At 50.8% G+C, this 15,649-nt stretch overlaps 1 protein-coding gene across 5 annotated transcripts in view; it reads right to left on the bottom strand.

Annotated features, from left to right (window-relative positions):
• Positions 1 to 15,649, bottom strand: part of SYN3 (synapsin III) — a 422,306-nt gene that overhangs the window by 269,957 nt on the left and 136,700 nt on the right. For 2 of the 5 annotated variants that reach the window (XM_079141614.1, XM_079141613.1), the window contains 2 exons: positions 4,956 to 5,112; positions 1,690 to 1,779 (listed from right to left, as the gene is read on the bottom strand). In XM_079141614.1, the coding sequence (XP_078997740.1) occupies positions 1,690 to 1,779; positions 4,956 to 5,112 (247 nt within the window). Of the gene's footprint in view, positions 1 to 728; positions 1,780 to 4,955; positions 5,113 to 15,649 lie in introns of those variants that run through there. The other 3 variants (XM_079141610.1, XM_079141611.1, XM_079141612.1) reach the window with 2 other exon arrangements.

Raw genomic sequence — 15,649 nt, forward strand, 5'->3', positions numbered from 1 at the left:
GGCCCTGGAAGTCTGTCCTGCCTGCCTCCTCCAGGCCTGTGCACACTCCCACCCTCCACACCGGGGCCACCCTGCCCCAGGCCCTTCCCTTGGCGGGAGAAATCTCAGGGAAGGCGTCCTAGATTCCCTTGGGCTGCCCACCCCAGCTTGGTCTTTGCTCCCTCCTACGGCTGGAGTTCTCTAGTTCTGCAGCATCTGGATCTCCATCTCAATACTAAGGCTGTACAGGTACAGCCAGCCTGGGGCCTGACTCCGCCTTCCATGTTCTCTCCTAAGAATCACCGACCCCTGGGGAAGGAGGATTGGGGAGGCTACAGACCACAGTCCCGGATGTCAGGGGTCTTCTGAGGGCCACCTCAGCCTGGTTGGGGAAAACAGTAGCTTGTGAGGCCCCTCGACAATGGGGAGATCCCCTTCCAGAAGCTTCCAGTCGGGCTGTTACCCTCGGGCAGCTCACTGACCCAGGTGTCCCTCCCTTGACAGGGTTCCAGTGACGCTTCTGCTCCTAAAGTAACAGGTACTAGATCCACTCTGAAGGCCTGGGACATGCCACACCCGCATGTGTACCCTCGATCATGTGGAATTTAACAACCCCAGGAGGTTTTTTCCACTACCCATGTTTCTTAGTTGAAGAAAACCAAGGCTCACAGAGATCAAATCAGGGTCCGGATCCAGCACGAAGACAGAACGGGATTCAAGCTCGGCTCGCTGGAGAATAGGCCCTGATTTTCCCCTTTACCTTGTTGGTACCTGGCGGGTTTCCACATGTGTCCTTATGCGCACCCCAGATTCCATGACTCTCTCTGGATCCAGATACAGGGAAAGAATCAGTGGGAAACTTCCGCCTGGTGAATGGCTCCCTCCTAGAGCCTGCAGTTCTCCTGTCGGGTCTCCAACAGGGTTGTCCCGCTCGGCAGTCTGAGCTTGGCACTCTACACCAGGCCACGTCCCCAGGGACTACAGGATACACAGTTCATTATCTTGTTCTTCAACAACTCATGTCCTCACAAAACTCAAGTCCAGAGCCATGGCCCTGCCTCCCTCGACCGGTTTCCGAAGAACACCAACCACACAAGCAGGCACATCTCAGGCTGCATCCAGCTGCCTGGAGCTCCACACCTCACTCCGAACTGCCTCGCTAACCAGACATTAGCCTCTCCCACCCAGGTGCCTTCCGAGTGGGAGGAGAAACCGGGCATGCTGAGCCACGTCCCCAGCTGCTTCCCAGAGACAACCTCAGGCGTATTCAAAAGTCAGGAAACAGAACACACAAGAAAGTCACCTTTCGATCATCAGCGCCGATGAAATATTACCGCTTTTATTAAAATTAAGAGTTGAAACCAGGTCCCGGCAAGGGGTCTCCTGAAATCAGCAAGCTCTCTGGAAACACCTATCCCCTATCCTCAGCCTCTGGTGCCAACACTTCAGCTCCCCTGACAGGTCAATCATTCCCAAAGCCACAAGGACTGCTGTCCTTGTCACTTGCCCCACAGCCTGCATTTCCCTCGGATAAATGATTCTTCCTCTAGGAAAGCAAGCCGTTCTCTCAGGACCCTGTGGCTCTTCCTCAGAGTCCAGGAAATCAGGACACGACTCCCAAGCCCGACTTCCCTTTCCAGAGACGGAGGACAGAGACTCCTGTATTTGCTCCATATCACCAAAAGAAACAGAATAGACGTGGTGACTCACCATTGGCTTATGGTTGGGGAAGAATGTTTGCTCCACCAGTGGGAACTTCTCAGGTCCCAGGGAATGGAAGATCTTAATGAGCTGCGAGAACTAGGATGGAAAGGGAAAGAACGTTAGGCACCTACTAGGTGAAACCACCCACCTGGTCCTGGGCAAAGAGTCAAGCATCTGACTCTTTGAGGCTGACTTCCAGTAGCTTTTCCCCACCCGTAGATAAAGGCCAGCTTTTTTGGCTGGACAGTCATCCTGTCCATCACCTAGCTGCATTGATCCCCTCCATTTCTGCCCAAGAATTAGGAAGTAGGCAGAACTGTGGGTTCAGCTCAACCACATTTAATGAGCACTTACTACATCCTACGCATTTCACACGGGGTCCTTGTCCACAGCACAACCTGCTGGCGCTCATGCTGTCCCTGCTGGCAATGCCTTTCTTTCTAGAGAAGCTGCACTGGGGGTAGTTTTTGGTATGGACACTGGATTCAGCATTCCTGGGTATAAAACCTTGGTCTGTCACTTACTAGCTGTATGAGATGGGAGGTTACTGTAGGTTTCAGAGCTTTGATTTCCTCCATGGCAAACCAGAGGGATCCCACCTCATCGCTGTGTTACGGGTACATGACAGAGCAGTGCCTGGCTCACGGGAGCCCTGGAATGTCAGGTGTTATTACTGACGCACATTTTCTCTGCTTTTGCAACCCTGCTCATTTCCAACAGCTCTGGCCATGTCCCTTCCCACTGTGCTCCTCCTGCCTCCTCATTGGAGCATAGGTTAGTCCTGTCTCCAGAGAGAGAGGGTAAGCCCCAACAGCTGCCACTCAGGCTTCCTGCCAGTATTGGGTTCAGTTATTGGGGCGACAAACTGAACCTGGGGGACAGACTGCAGGTTCACATTTGAGATGCTGATTTCCTGCTGGAGTAAAGCAAGGGGGTCCCAGGACTACAGAGCCAGTCAGAGCGGGGTTCAGGGAGGGTCCCTGGAGCAGATGATATCAAAGGGGTTTGGGGACTCTGGGCATGCAGTGAGGCCAGTGTGTTCTGAAGACCCTGGGAGGCTGCCAAGGCAGTGGCCTCAGGCCCAGGGGATGAAAAGAGTCTTGAGGGTGACCTGTCATAGGCTACCAGGACCTCTAAAGTCAGCCCAAGGAGCTTAGAACCCACTCAAAAGGTGAAGAAAAGCTGCAGGAAGAACAAATCAGATTCTAATCCAAAAGAAAATAAACTGGGTGCAGGGGCGACTCAGGAGGCCGAGGCAGGAGGATCACAAGTTCAAAGCCAGCCTCAGAGAAAGGCAAGGTGCTAAGCAGCTCAGTGAGGCCCTATCTCTAAATAAATACAACATAGGGCTGAGATATGGCTCAGTGGTCGAGTGCTCCGGGGTTCAGTCCCTGGTACCACCCCCACCCCGCCAAAGAAGAAAGAAAATAGCTGCAATTTGCTGTTGTGTGCAGGTGCCCAGAAGTTAGGGGGTAAGCCTTACGCAGACTGGCTTGGGGGTAACTCAGTACGAAGCCTGGACAGAGACAACAGGCAGCCCAGGAACTTTCTGCCTGAGTCCAGGATTGCTGTGCAAAGGCCAGCTGCAGCCTGAGGGTGTGACACAAACTAGAGTCAACTCAGAACGTTGGGAGGCCTTGGAATAGAGGCAACGATGTTGGGTGGGGGTCCCTCACTTCACAGGTCAGGGAACAGGAGTCAGAGAGGGAGCGTAATTCTACGCAGGTTTTGGAGAGGCTACCAGGTACTTCTAGCTCCATGGGCCTCAGTTTCCTCATCTGTACGATGGAGATATTAGCAGCAGCTACTCATCAAGGTAGCTCTGAAGTTCAATCACGATCCTCATGCCGAGGGCTCAGAACAGTGCACGGTCAGTGCAGAGAGTCAAGTTGCCCGCAGCATGATAACTATGGGGAGAAACAAGGCAGACGGGCTACTACTATTAAAGAGGCTTTTCTAATAGTGGTGCTTGAATCTGAGACGCCATGAGCTAAGAGGCTCAGTCAGGGCAGGATGAGAAGGAACCCAGGCCCACGGTTTATGGCGGGTAAAAGACTATTCAATTAGTGCAGGTCATCCTCCAATAAATATCCAGTGACAGCTCAGCACAGACTCGTTCCAGGTACGATGGACAATGACAGCTGTCACCATTTACTGAGGGTGTTGTGGCCAGCCACCATTACAAGCACTTTACACGTATGAACTCAAAACCAGACCAGGGGAGCCTCTCATATTAACATCATTCCCCAAGAAGTAAGCTGAGCTGGGACAGGTTGAGGGGGCTCTCTTGAGGTGGCAGAGACCTGGAGCTCGAGCCGCTCCTGGCTCCAGAGCCCCGCCTCCCCAGGGCTGCCCCACCCCATCATGTTGGCCACAGAGACAGGGCGGACCAGACCCACGAGCTGCGCAGAGCCCCTTCTGTCTACACAGCCTCCACTTTTTCCGTCCTCTGTCCCTCCTGTGTGTCCCCCTCGGTACTTATCACAGGACATATCACATAGTTGGCATAATTTATTAAGGCACTGCAAGTGCTTCAGCCCAATTGGAATGTGAGATCCGCAGGGCGGGCAGGGACCTGGGCCTGATTCCTTCCCTGCTCTGTTCCTGGGACTTCAAACAGTATCCGGAACACAGCGTGCATTCAAAAGTCATTTGTCGCTCACTGAATACCTTCTAGTGAAGGAGAGATGGATAATTCATATAAATGAGCGGATAGCACTCTAGGGGCAGATAGAATTGGAAAACATAAATAGCAGAGTAAGGGATGGGAAGTGTGGGGGGCTGGCTTATTTTAGGAAAAGCTTTCTTATTGGTAGTATTGGATGGAAGTCAAACAATCAAGTGCAACGGATGAAACTGAAGAATAACCGAGGAGAAATCAGTCTCCAGGGAGGAGAGTGATGGCTTCAAGTTCTGGCTTCACCCTCCCTGGGAGGGTTTCTCACTAGCTAGCATGGTCTTCTGTTCTATAGTAAGTGCTCACTAAATGATATCCACTGTGAACAATAGAGATACCGTGACCAGGGGACACTAAGAACGGTAAGTCACCACTTTATGATTGTGGTTATGACAGACCTCACACTGTATCACAATATGCCATTACACAGTATTTGTTAGGCAGCAATCTCAAGAGGACTCTTGGAGTCTCGAAGGTGTAAATGAGGTTCTTTTCCCAACTAAAACCCCTGTGGTGGTGAGTGGGCCCACGTCAAGGCTGGGAGGCCACCCACTGCCCCTCTGTTCCCTTTAGGTGGGCCTGGGCTGTCACCTACCACCCAGGGCTTGCTGCAGAAGTTGTAGACAGAGTAGAGGGAGTTGACGGCAGGCAGCCCGCCATACTGGAGGCCGATGATCAGGCTCCGGTAGTCTTCGCCCAGGGCCATGCTGTAGGCGTGCTGACGGACCAGGATGAAGTCAGGCTTGAAGGATCTGCCAAGAGAGGGGTCACCAACAGCATCAGCACCGGGGAGCCCGGCTGGAGCAGCAGGGCATGGGGCCATGGCTTGCCCGGCAGGGCATTGGCCTGGCGTGGTCACTGCCCATGGAGCACTTCGCTCAGAATATGTGCGGAGTCAGGGGGAGGGGATGGTGGAGACCAGAAGTGGACAGAGCTGCTCCCATTTTAAAATTCAAGACTGAAAACAACCACATGCTCTCCCTCGTGTGACTTTCAGGCTGCTTTTTGGCAACCAGAGAAATGTATTAATGATCCCATGAGCAGACGGGGGTTGCATGAGGCCTGGGTGCTAACTAGGTGCTCTGCGAGGCCCATCTCAGATGTGAGCCTGGCGGATGCTCACAGAGCCAGGCAGGCTGGGCCATTACCCCCATTTAGAGCGGGGTGTGCTGCAGCTCAGACAAGTCAGCCGACTTTGAACTCGGGTCCTCTGGCTCTAAGTCCTATGCCTTTTACCTCACCGGGATTTACCGTCGTTTATTTGCACTGTCAATGGCCAAACTATTTCGGATTCCTCGCTTCTAAGTCACATTAAAAAAAAAAAAAAAAAAAAAAAAAATCAGCCCCTTTGTAGGTACGAGGCTTATGTGCCTCATAGTGTGTATGATCAATCCATTCGGCTCTCCCGGAGTCAGACCTGTAACTTCAAATAAATTGTGTCTCTTTAAAATAATTCAATGTAAGTTCAAAATAGCTCTCTAAGGGAAGGACTGGACCACCTAAGACCGAAGAAAAGGATGGCAGGTACAGACAAGTCTCCAATCACGATGAGCGTGGTCCTCCTGGTACACCCCAGGCCCTGACCTCGCAGAAACAGGTGTGTAACGAATAGGTGCTGAAGGGCTGGAGACGGTGTACCGGAGCTTCACCCCCCACTGCCAAGGGCAACACAAGGTCTCCTTGGCTAAGTTGGAACTGGGTGAAGGGAGCCACTCGGACAGCGGCATCCTCTTCACGCGTCTGGTTCACGGTATGATCAAGGGAATGGCAGTCACTCTCATGCCATTCTGCAGGTCGGTGAGGGTCAGAGTCTTGGAAGGACAGCCGCAGAGATGGCAGGGGAAGAAGGGGAAGCATGTGTGGGGAGGGGAGGGCTCCAAACATGAAGCTGATAACAAAAAGGAGCAATGTGACTGTTTTCTGCCTTTATCTGCTTTTAAAAGCAGACCGTACCCAAACATCTCTGGGAATATACAAGGAAGGAAACAGCTACCCACACTTTGACAACTAAGAGAAAATTTCTAATCATCTTCACACGCACATTTTTATCCAGTGAGCCACTTTACCATATATATATGCATCCGTACTCTTAAATAAATGATTTTACACTTTCTGTTAATTACGATTTTAGAATTCTCCACATAATTTATATAATAAGCATTTCCCCCTACTATCAAAATATCATCAAGTACATAGTTTCTCATAGCCACGTCATAGTCCATTGCGTGATATATCACACGGAAGCAATGCGTCATCTGCAGTGTCAAGAAGGCTACTTTTAATATTTCACAAGTACATAATTGCAGCTGAGTCAATACTAACACATTAAACTATTCTTGTAAGACAGATTCTAAGTGGGATTAATGGATTAAAGGATATAAGTTATTTTCAAAAAAATGTTCCTCTTTTTTTTAAGGTACTTTCCACCAATTTTCTATGAGAATGTCTGTCTCACTACAGCCTCATCCACACTGTGGTTTTTGAACAATGTATTTTTTGATAACAAACTTCTTCCAAAGCTACCTTGCATCTCATTGCCGTTTGGGTTTGCACCGTTCAGACACTAGTTAAATGGAATACTTTTTCTTAATTGTTTGCATTTTCTTTCCTATAAAAGCCTGTTTACATCTTTTCCCATTAAAACAAAATGGGGTCTTTTGTTTACTCACTGATGAGGCCTCTGTGTGTTAAGGATGCCTTAAGGATGTGTTAAGTACCTGTGCCAAAGTTTTCATTGGCTGCTTACCTATCCCTCTTTTCTCAATGGCCGAGCATCTTTTTAAAAAGCTCAAAAACACATTTTCCGTTCCCCAGAGTCCAGTCTATTAGTCCTTCCACTTTCTTTCTCTGCTGTTCAGGGAATCCTCTGGGCTCTGCCCTGACCTTGCCCCTTCTCCACCTTCTACACAATGCTCTGTCAAAATTATACCGGCTTTCTTTTTTTCTTGACTCCTGTGAAAATTTTATTTGTCCTGTTTAATTTAATTGCTCTCTGTCCATGTCTCTCCTCCAAAGATGTCAGCTCAGTGAGAAAAGGGACCTGCCTGTCTTGGACAAAATAGGCCTTAAATGAGGGTTGCGCTAATGACTGTGGATGTGAAGAAGTGACTAGTCAGTGACCAGGAAGTGGAATGGAGACTGCAAAGGGAGGGGTCTCTTTCCTGTGGTCCTAGACAGGCGACCAGGTCTGATAGCAAAGTGTCCTGTGGGTAACATGCGTCCCCTAGTCACTACAAGGCTGCTCTACAGGGACACAAGTTCAGTATTACCAAGAAGTTTTTAGCCCCTGGGAACTCAAGCTGGACCCCACGACCTCTCAGGATTCTCAGATCCAACGTGTAAAAGACAAACACTTTCCAAGCGTGACACATCAGGATAGTTAGGATTTTGTTATTCATCACGACAGAGAATGCAAAGTCCTTGCTGAGTGTCTAGGGTACAAGAGATTTGCAGGGACTGTGGATAAATTTGTGACTTGGGCCAGGTGACAGTACCCCAGGTTCTCCATCCAGCCAGGGAACGGGCAAGTCCTGAAGGTCATCCCAACCCCCAGGAACATGGTCCGCAGAAGGTCCCAAGTCCTGACAGTGGACCAGACATGCCTACAGAGGTCAGGGATCCCATGGTGGCTGGGACAGGATCCGGCTTTCAGGATCTTGCAACCCTGAGGGCTTTGCTAAGTGAGGGAAGGCGCAGGAGCGTGGGCCAGGTGCTGAGGAGCCCAGGTGCGTCCTGGGCTTTGTCTGGGGCTAGGTGTGGAGGAGGGCTTGTGGGAGGCTTGTGTGAAAAGCAGTGTCTGCTGTGTGGGCAGGGATCTGAGGTGCTTCAGGTAGCGGTGGCACCGTGCCAGAAGGGATGGCGCTTGTAAGAGGGGTGACAGTAGCCGGTGCTGGATTGTCTGCTCAGCATCCTCTTTTCTTTCTTTGCAAGCAGATCTCAGGATAAAATCCTCGCCAATCAGAGAACCGCATTTCCCTCCCTAGTGGGCAACGGGTGCAAGGATTCAACTTCTGGGGGAGCCTGGGCCTTGGAGGGCAAGCTGTGTGTGAGCTCAGGGTGGCCAGCAGGCCCAGCAGTAAGCTGGGCTATGGGGACCACTTCCTGCTGTGTGCAGGAATCTCGGCGCCAGTTGGGAACAGAGACGGAAGCCCTGTCAACACTGGCCAACCCCCTGAATCCTACTAAACCTGAACCAGAACCATCTTTCTCTTCTGAGTTGTGTGAGCTGTTAAGTGCCTTCCCCCACCTTTTTTGGCTGTCACTAGGTTAAACTGGGTCCGTGGCTTTCTATCAATATTGCTCTGATATTGAGCAGAAGTAGCAAAGTTTCTGGTTAGTTCCATGGCTGGAGTACAGGTGTGATTTGGCGGCAAGAGATGAGGTTGTGTAAACAACTCTGCAGACCCCTTTGAAGCCCCTTTGAAGCCCCTTGGTACTCCCCTTCTGTCTCCGCCATGCCCACGGCCCAACCCTGTGCCTCTCCTGCCTGGGCAAGGTCTCCTTCCATCCCACACAAGTTGGCACTTCCTGGTTGGAGACTTTTTTTGTTATTTCAGCTTTAGATTTAATAGGAGCTCTATTACTTCGTTCTTGATCCCAGGTATTTCTCAGAAGTGGCTGCTGGCACAGCAGAGGAAACCCAGGAGGATGGGTAATTAAATGGCAAGGACAGGGCAGGTGAAGCATGCTGGGGATTACCAAAGGCTCCAGGCAGCGACAAGAGGCAGGGGTCCAAAGGCTGAGTGACTTCTAACCGCCGGAGAAGTGTCATAATTCCCTCAACTATGCAGAGGCCGCAGTAGCAAGATCAGACCATGGTGGGCCTTTGCCTGGGACCTAAGTTAATGAGCAAAAGCCTCATTATTCTCAGCTGCTTGACTGCTATTTTGTAACTGTCCCCTGTGCTTCAAAATCCAAGCTGGCCAACAGTGATGATCACGCTGATTTTGGTCACATGCTGGCCCATCATACCCAGATCTGATCCCAGCCAGGCCCCGGGAAGGTTCCAGACTTTCTGACCTTCACATGTTCCAGCAGAGAGACTTGGAGTTTTCTTTAACTCTCTTCCTACTTGCCTGGAACTTCTCTCCATTCCACCTCGGAAAATGTAACCTTTGGTACCAAGTCTAGTGGAAGGATGCCCAGGAAGAACGGAGCAGCAGAAGGGGGTGGGGGGGAAACATCTGGATGTTCTCCCTGCTCCTGGGGGCTTACGATAACACCGCCCTGCTGCAAGGATAAACCAGGGGAAATGCGCGCTTTGCAGGCGGAGGGCTTGAACTGACCATATGGAAGGACTTTGGGAATTAGCGATGCTTCCCGCCAACCTGACGACTGTAAGAAATTAGTCCAGGCCGAAAAGAAATTAGGTGGCAGCCAACCAAGAATCTGGTGAAGAGCAGACAACGGGAGGCTGCAGCCAGGCTGTGGGGACGTCACGGCAGCTGCCAGCTGCAGGCTGGAGGGGAAGGGGCCCCGTGAGGATGACAGACAGCCGGGCTCTGTGATGGATCCCGGGCCCTCTTTGTAAAGTACTAGGAGGTTAATAAAACACAGACGCGCGTTGCTAAAGGAAGTGAGTTCCTCGTCTCCTGTCTCAGCCCCAGGATCTTGGTGTCTTTATCCTGGTCAGTTCCTTCCCTTTCATGTCCAAGAAAGAGTCCTTAATGCTCCGACCTCTTCCTCGTTCATCCTGGAAAGACCCTGCTTGTTATGGTTGGAATCGTGTGTCCCCCACAGGCAGGTTGAAGTCCTGAGCCCTGTTACCCATGAAGGTGACCTTATTTAGAAATAGGGTCTTTGCAGATGTGGTCAAGCTAAGATGGGGTCATGCTGGAGTAGAGCATGCCTAATCTAATGACTGTGCCTTTATAAGAGGGGAATTTGTACACAGACACCCAGAGAGGAAGCGGAGAATGTCATTTGATGAAGGAGTGAGTCAGAGATGACAGTCACGTGTGTGGAATCCTTCAGGGAATGCTAACAGTTGCTGACAATTATCAGAAGCCAGCCAGCAGCAAGAAAGATTCTGCCCAAGGCCCCTCAGAGAACCAGGATCTTGCTGAAACCCCGATTTCCAGTTTCCAGCTTCCAGGATTCTGGAAGAAGACATTTCTGCTGTTTAAGCTACCCAGCTGTGGCCCTATGTTCCAGCAGTCTCTGGAACCAAATCTACTGTGCATCCCTAAATCTACTGTTCTAGCAGCTTCCATGCCTTTCTGGCTTCCCTATCCACAGTGCTATTGTCCAATGACCAAAACGGCAACCTTGTCTTCATCTGTTTAGGCTACCACAGCAAATACCACAGGCTGCAAAGTCCAAGGTCAAGGCACCAGCAGATTCAGTGCCTGAGGCAGATCTACTCCTGGTTCGTGGCTGATGTCTTCTAGCAGTGTCCTCACAAAGCAGAAGAGACAAGGGGGCTCTCTGAGACCTCTTTATAAGGCCGTGAATCCCACTCATGAGGACGCCACCCTCATGACCTTATCATTTTCCAGGTTCTCACCCAATACCATCGTGTTGGGGGTCATTTTAGGGGGACACAAACAGTCAAGCATAGCAACCTTGGCGATAAGAAAACCTTATTTCAAGGTTAAAAATGAGCTGAAAGTCTGATAATTGTTCATTTTTCTATGAAACAATGAGCAAATCAGCAAACCTCTAAACTCACAGAGGTTATTTTTGAATAGAGGGTCACCAAAAGGCTGACCTCATTATTTGAAGGATAAGATGGGAAATAGGGATTGAGTTCTTTTTGTCTGCATTAAGATAAAAGAACACAACACCTTTTTACAAGCAGGAAAAAGCAATGAGGTTATCTTCACTGTGGAAAAAATGAAAAATGCAACAATGATGTCATATCATGGAAAATGCCACGGAGCAATTGCACATGATACAAAACAATAGAAAAGAGAACCTGCTTTATGATTACAGCGCCGAAACATGCTGGTCTGGATGGAGAGATGGAAAACCACGCATTAGGTAAGGTGCTGACATGGCAGTGCCTGATTTCTTTTGAAAATTCCCAGTTCTGTTGTAACTTGGTTTGGGCACTAACCAGAGATTTCAGTTGGCACAAATGCATTGATGGATGTATGGATGAATGGATGGGTGGATGGATGGATGGATGGATGGATGGATGGATGGATGGACGGACGGAAGGACGGAAGGACAGATGGATGGGTGGATGGATGGATGGATGGATGGATGGATGGATGGACGGACGGACGGGTGGACAGATGGGTGGGTGGATGGATGAATGAATGGCTGGGTCTATTGGTGGATAGGTGGATGGAGGGATGAATAGATGTATGTATATACTGGATGTGTAAATGGATGGATGGATGAATGGATGTGTGGATGGGAAGATGGATGGATAGATAGATAGATAGGGAAACAAGTCTCCTCCTAGACCATACAGTCACAAGAAACTGTCTCCCTTCTTCCTTTCACGTCTAGACCCATTGGACAAGGCAGTCTATGCCCACCAACCCCAGCCCATGCACCCATCTTTACGGCCCTCTGCATCTGACTGGTGGCCTCCTTTCCACTCCAGTGAAATTGCACTGAAGTCCCTTATAAATGCCAAAGCCTCAGATCAAATAGCTTCTGTGTCCTCACTTTCCAGGATCTCTAATTATAGCTAACATACTGTGACACTCTAGTCCAAGTCCTCATTTAAGTCTGAAAAGGAAGACCAATAAGGAAACTGACCAGGAATTATCAAGAAGCTTGGCAAAGCTATTGGTGGTAGAGACACACGTCAGACCCCGCAGGCTGCTGACTCTGGACCAGGGTTTCCAACATCAGCAGTATGCATATTTTGGGGCTGGATAATTCTTTGCTGCGGAGGTGTGTGTCCTGTGTATTCTAGAATGTTAGGCACATCCCTGGCCTCCAGCCACCAGACACGGTAGCAATTCCATGCCCAATTGTGACAACTAGAAATGTCTGCAGACATGGCCAAGTGCTCTGTGGAATCATCTCCATTCAGGGGCTTTCCCATCTTGTCCTCACAGGCAATAATGAGAATGACTCAGAGTTATAGATCATGGCTACTGTGCCAGGAATCATTTTTAGGCCCTTAATTATGTTATCTGTAATTCTCACAGTGACCCGATGAGGTGTTCTCATTTCTCAAGAACAGCCACAGAGGGATTAAGCAAAGAGAGAAGGAGCTATAACTAAGATTTGGACGCAGGTCTTTAGGCTCCAAAACTGATTTGCATACCCTCCCCCCCAGTGCAGAATAGGTGTTAAGCACATAGTAGGTGCTCAGGAGGTCCACATGGAAATGAATCTACAATGGACATGGTTTCACTTCTCAGGGTCCTGATACATCTAAAGTCATCAACACTTCAACAAGTAAAACAGAAAAACAGTATCAGAACATGCTAGAAGGACATGAAGGGTGATGGGGAAATCAAGGCTTCATGTGGCCCCAGCTCCTTGTCTTGTGGAGTCTTTGTAAAATCTGGGCCTCAGTTTCCTTGTCGGTGAGTTGGGTTCATGGGCCTCTGAGGGTGCTCTTGGACCCTCCATTTCCAGAACATGACTTTCAAGTCCTTGTCCTGTCTGTCCATTCCCTCATTGATTTCTGTCACCTAGTAATGTTTTCTAAGAATCGGGGCTGAGGAATGGATGCTTGCTGAGTGCCAGGCACTTGTGAAGGGGGTTTCAAGTTTTAATGTTCTAGAATCCTCGCACAAAACCTCCGTCACGTAGATACTTAGTTTGCCCTGGGTTCCTGGATGCAGGACCTGAAACAGAGATTGATGGAGAGAGCGCTCTGCAAGAGGGAGAGGCAAGTCCCCGGGTGAAGGCTAGCCTTGCCCCGATCCACAGGGGTCTCTGGATCTTGAGAAAAGAGGGCTGGGCTGTGTCCCCAGTAGCAGTTCCCAACTCCTTGACAGGTGGCGGTGGGGGCAGTTTGGCCTCTCAGCTCAGAGATGCAGTTACCATCAGCCCAGGGTGATGCAGAAGGCCACAGCACAGCCATGGCTGAGTGCACCGGCTGTCACAGAGGTGCATTTAGGCAAAACTAGCATTGGCCCATGTTGCAGACCAGGAGAACCGAGACCATTCCATTCCCAGGAATTATGAAGTCCACAGGACTTAGTATGGCCCTTCAGATCACATACTAACCACCTCTCCTATAAGCGACCCCCAGCCTGCGGGGCAGGACGTTTCCCCGACACGGTGAAGACACCCACGGGTGCTGAGATGTGCTTGGATAGGCTGAGTGTGAGCTGCCGCTCTCCAGGCCCGGGGGGCCTCTGGGACAAGGCTCTGAGATACGGGAAGGGTGCTACCCTCACAGGCGGGGTCTGGGGCAACCACCCTCCACCAGCTGCCTGAGCCCAAGTGCTGTCCGCCTGCGGCCTGTGCAGGGCGGGCCTCCTGCCAGGCTGCCTGCTCAGGGAAGGAACATTATTCATGGGGAGATAAGGCAGCCGATGAGAGACGGGCCTCAGAACAGCTGTCCTCGCTGTGGCTGGAACGGACGCTGGAGCAGCAAGGGAGCCAGGCGGGGGGGCATTTGAAGATGAACGATGGCGTTGCTGAGAGGGACGGGGGAGCGCATCTCAACCAAGCCGGCAGCTGGGACGCCCTCCCACCCGGCCTTCCACGGCGTCTGCCTGGCGAGCTGCACAGGGGCTTCCGTCAGGTTAGCTATGGGACCAGCCTTGGCTGCTTAGCAGTCCCTCGGGCAGGAGGGTCCCCTGGGTGCAGTGGGGCGTTCCCAGAAAGCCCCCCACCCAGGCTGGCCCCTCAGTACCGGCCCAAGGGGCCCCAGCTCCAGGCTCTGTCTGGGTCACAGCCTGAAGTCTCGAGGTGGTCCCCAGAGTGCCCTGGGGGCACCCATCTCCGGGCGCCAGCTCCCTTCCTGCTCCCCCCAGGCCTCCCCTCTTCCCTCACAGCTAGCCCACACCGGATGGAATGTTCCAGGCTGGGGAGCGAGAGGGGCTGAGGTGCCTTTTTATATCTGTTTTATGAAGGGAGTCATTAAAAGGGACCCCGAGGGTTTCCTGGGAGAGGAGAGAGGGTGGGACATGGTGTCTGTGAAGGGACCTGAGCTCCAGCTGCAGCAGCTCCTGGCGTCTTCCGGGTGAACATGCACTGCTCCCTCTCCAGCCTCCTCCCCTGCCCCTGGGTCACCTCCCTCCTGACCACATGGAGAGCTACCTCGCAAGCCAGGGCCGGTGCCACCAGACCCACCGACCTGCCCGTTTACTCTTTGCTAGTGGCCAGCCCGGGGAAGGGTGTGCATGGGGCTCTGAACCATATCTGTGATTAGATTTCTCTTGATCAAAAAATCCAAAACACACGCAGCAAAATGGGAAGAGGTGACAAGCTCAGTCATGAACTTTAATGACAGTTAATGTTTACTAAGTGTTAGGCACTTGTCTTTTTAAGAGATTTAATTTAATCCTGGCAGCTGCCCTCTGAGGTAAGAGAGTGTGTGTGTGTGTGTGTGTGTGTGTGTGTGTGTGTGTGTGTTGTATATAAATAAGTCAGAGGCTCAGAGAGGTTAAGCAACTTTCCAATGTCACACTGTAGAGGCGAAAAGGCTGGCTTCCTTGTGGAAGCTCTCAACTTCCTCAGTCTGTTGGTATTGGATTTACTATTCTCTGCACTTTTCCTCTGTTTGAAATACTCCAGAATTTTCTTAAAGGATCTAAAATAAACAAACCCAAATGTTATTATTTGTCAAATCTGTATATTCAACCATCTAGGTTTAGAATTATTCCAAATTTAGAATTATTCAAATTTATATATGAATATTTAAAAAGAAAAAGAAAGAAGCGTCTGTGTGATCACTTCTTCCCAAGGCTCCGAAGCTCCTGGCCCTCGTGCCCCCTCCGTAAGCGCTCGCTCCTCCCAGACAGGCTCCACCAGCCCTTATCACACCGTAGCCTGGCTGCTGATTGAGTCCTGTTTCTCCCTCAGGCCCTGGGCTCCAGCAGGGTGCCACGATGTTGGATTTGTATCCGTACTTCCAGGACCCAAGGGCTCTAGATGCTCAATAAAATGATTGAACTAAAGGGTGCTCCTCAGGGGGCCCCAGGGCGGAGACTGAGCAGCCCTGGAAAGAGAGGCCCTGGAGGGGTGGGGAGAAGCGCAGGCGGCCCTCCCCGTGGAGACATGTGGCAGTGATTTTTAGGACCATCACCAGGCAGGACTTCCAGCGTAAACGCTTCCAGCTGTACCTTCCACTGTGGGCAGGAACTTCTTAAGACAGGATCTTGGCTGCTTCCAGCTCAGCTCAGAGGAGAGGACAGAGCAGAT

The sequence above is a fragment of the Sciurus vulgaris genome (assembly GCF_902686455.1).
Source record: "Sciurus vulgaris genome assembly, chromosome: 5".
In the NCBI taxonomy this organism is placed as follows: domain Eukaryota; kingdom Metazoa; phylum Chordata; class Mammalia; order Rodentia; family Sciuridae; genus Sciurus; species Sciurus vulgaris.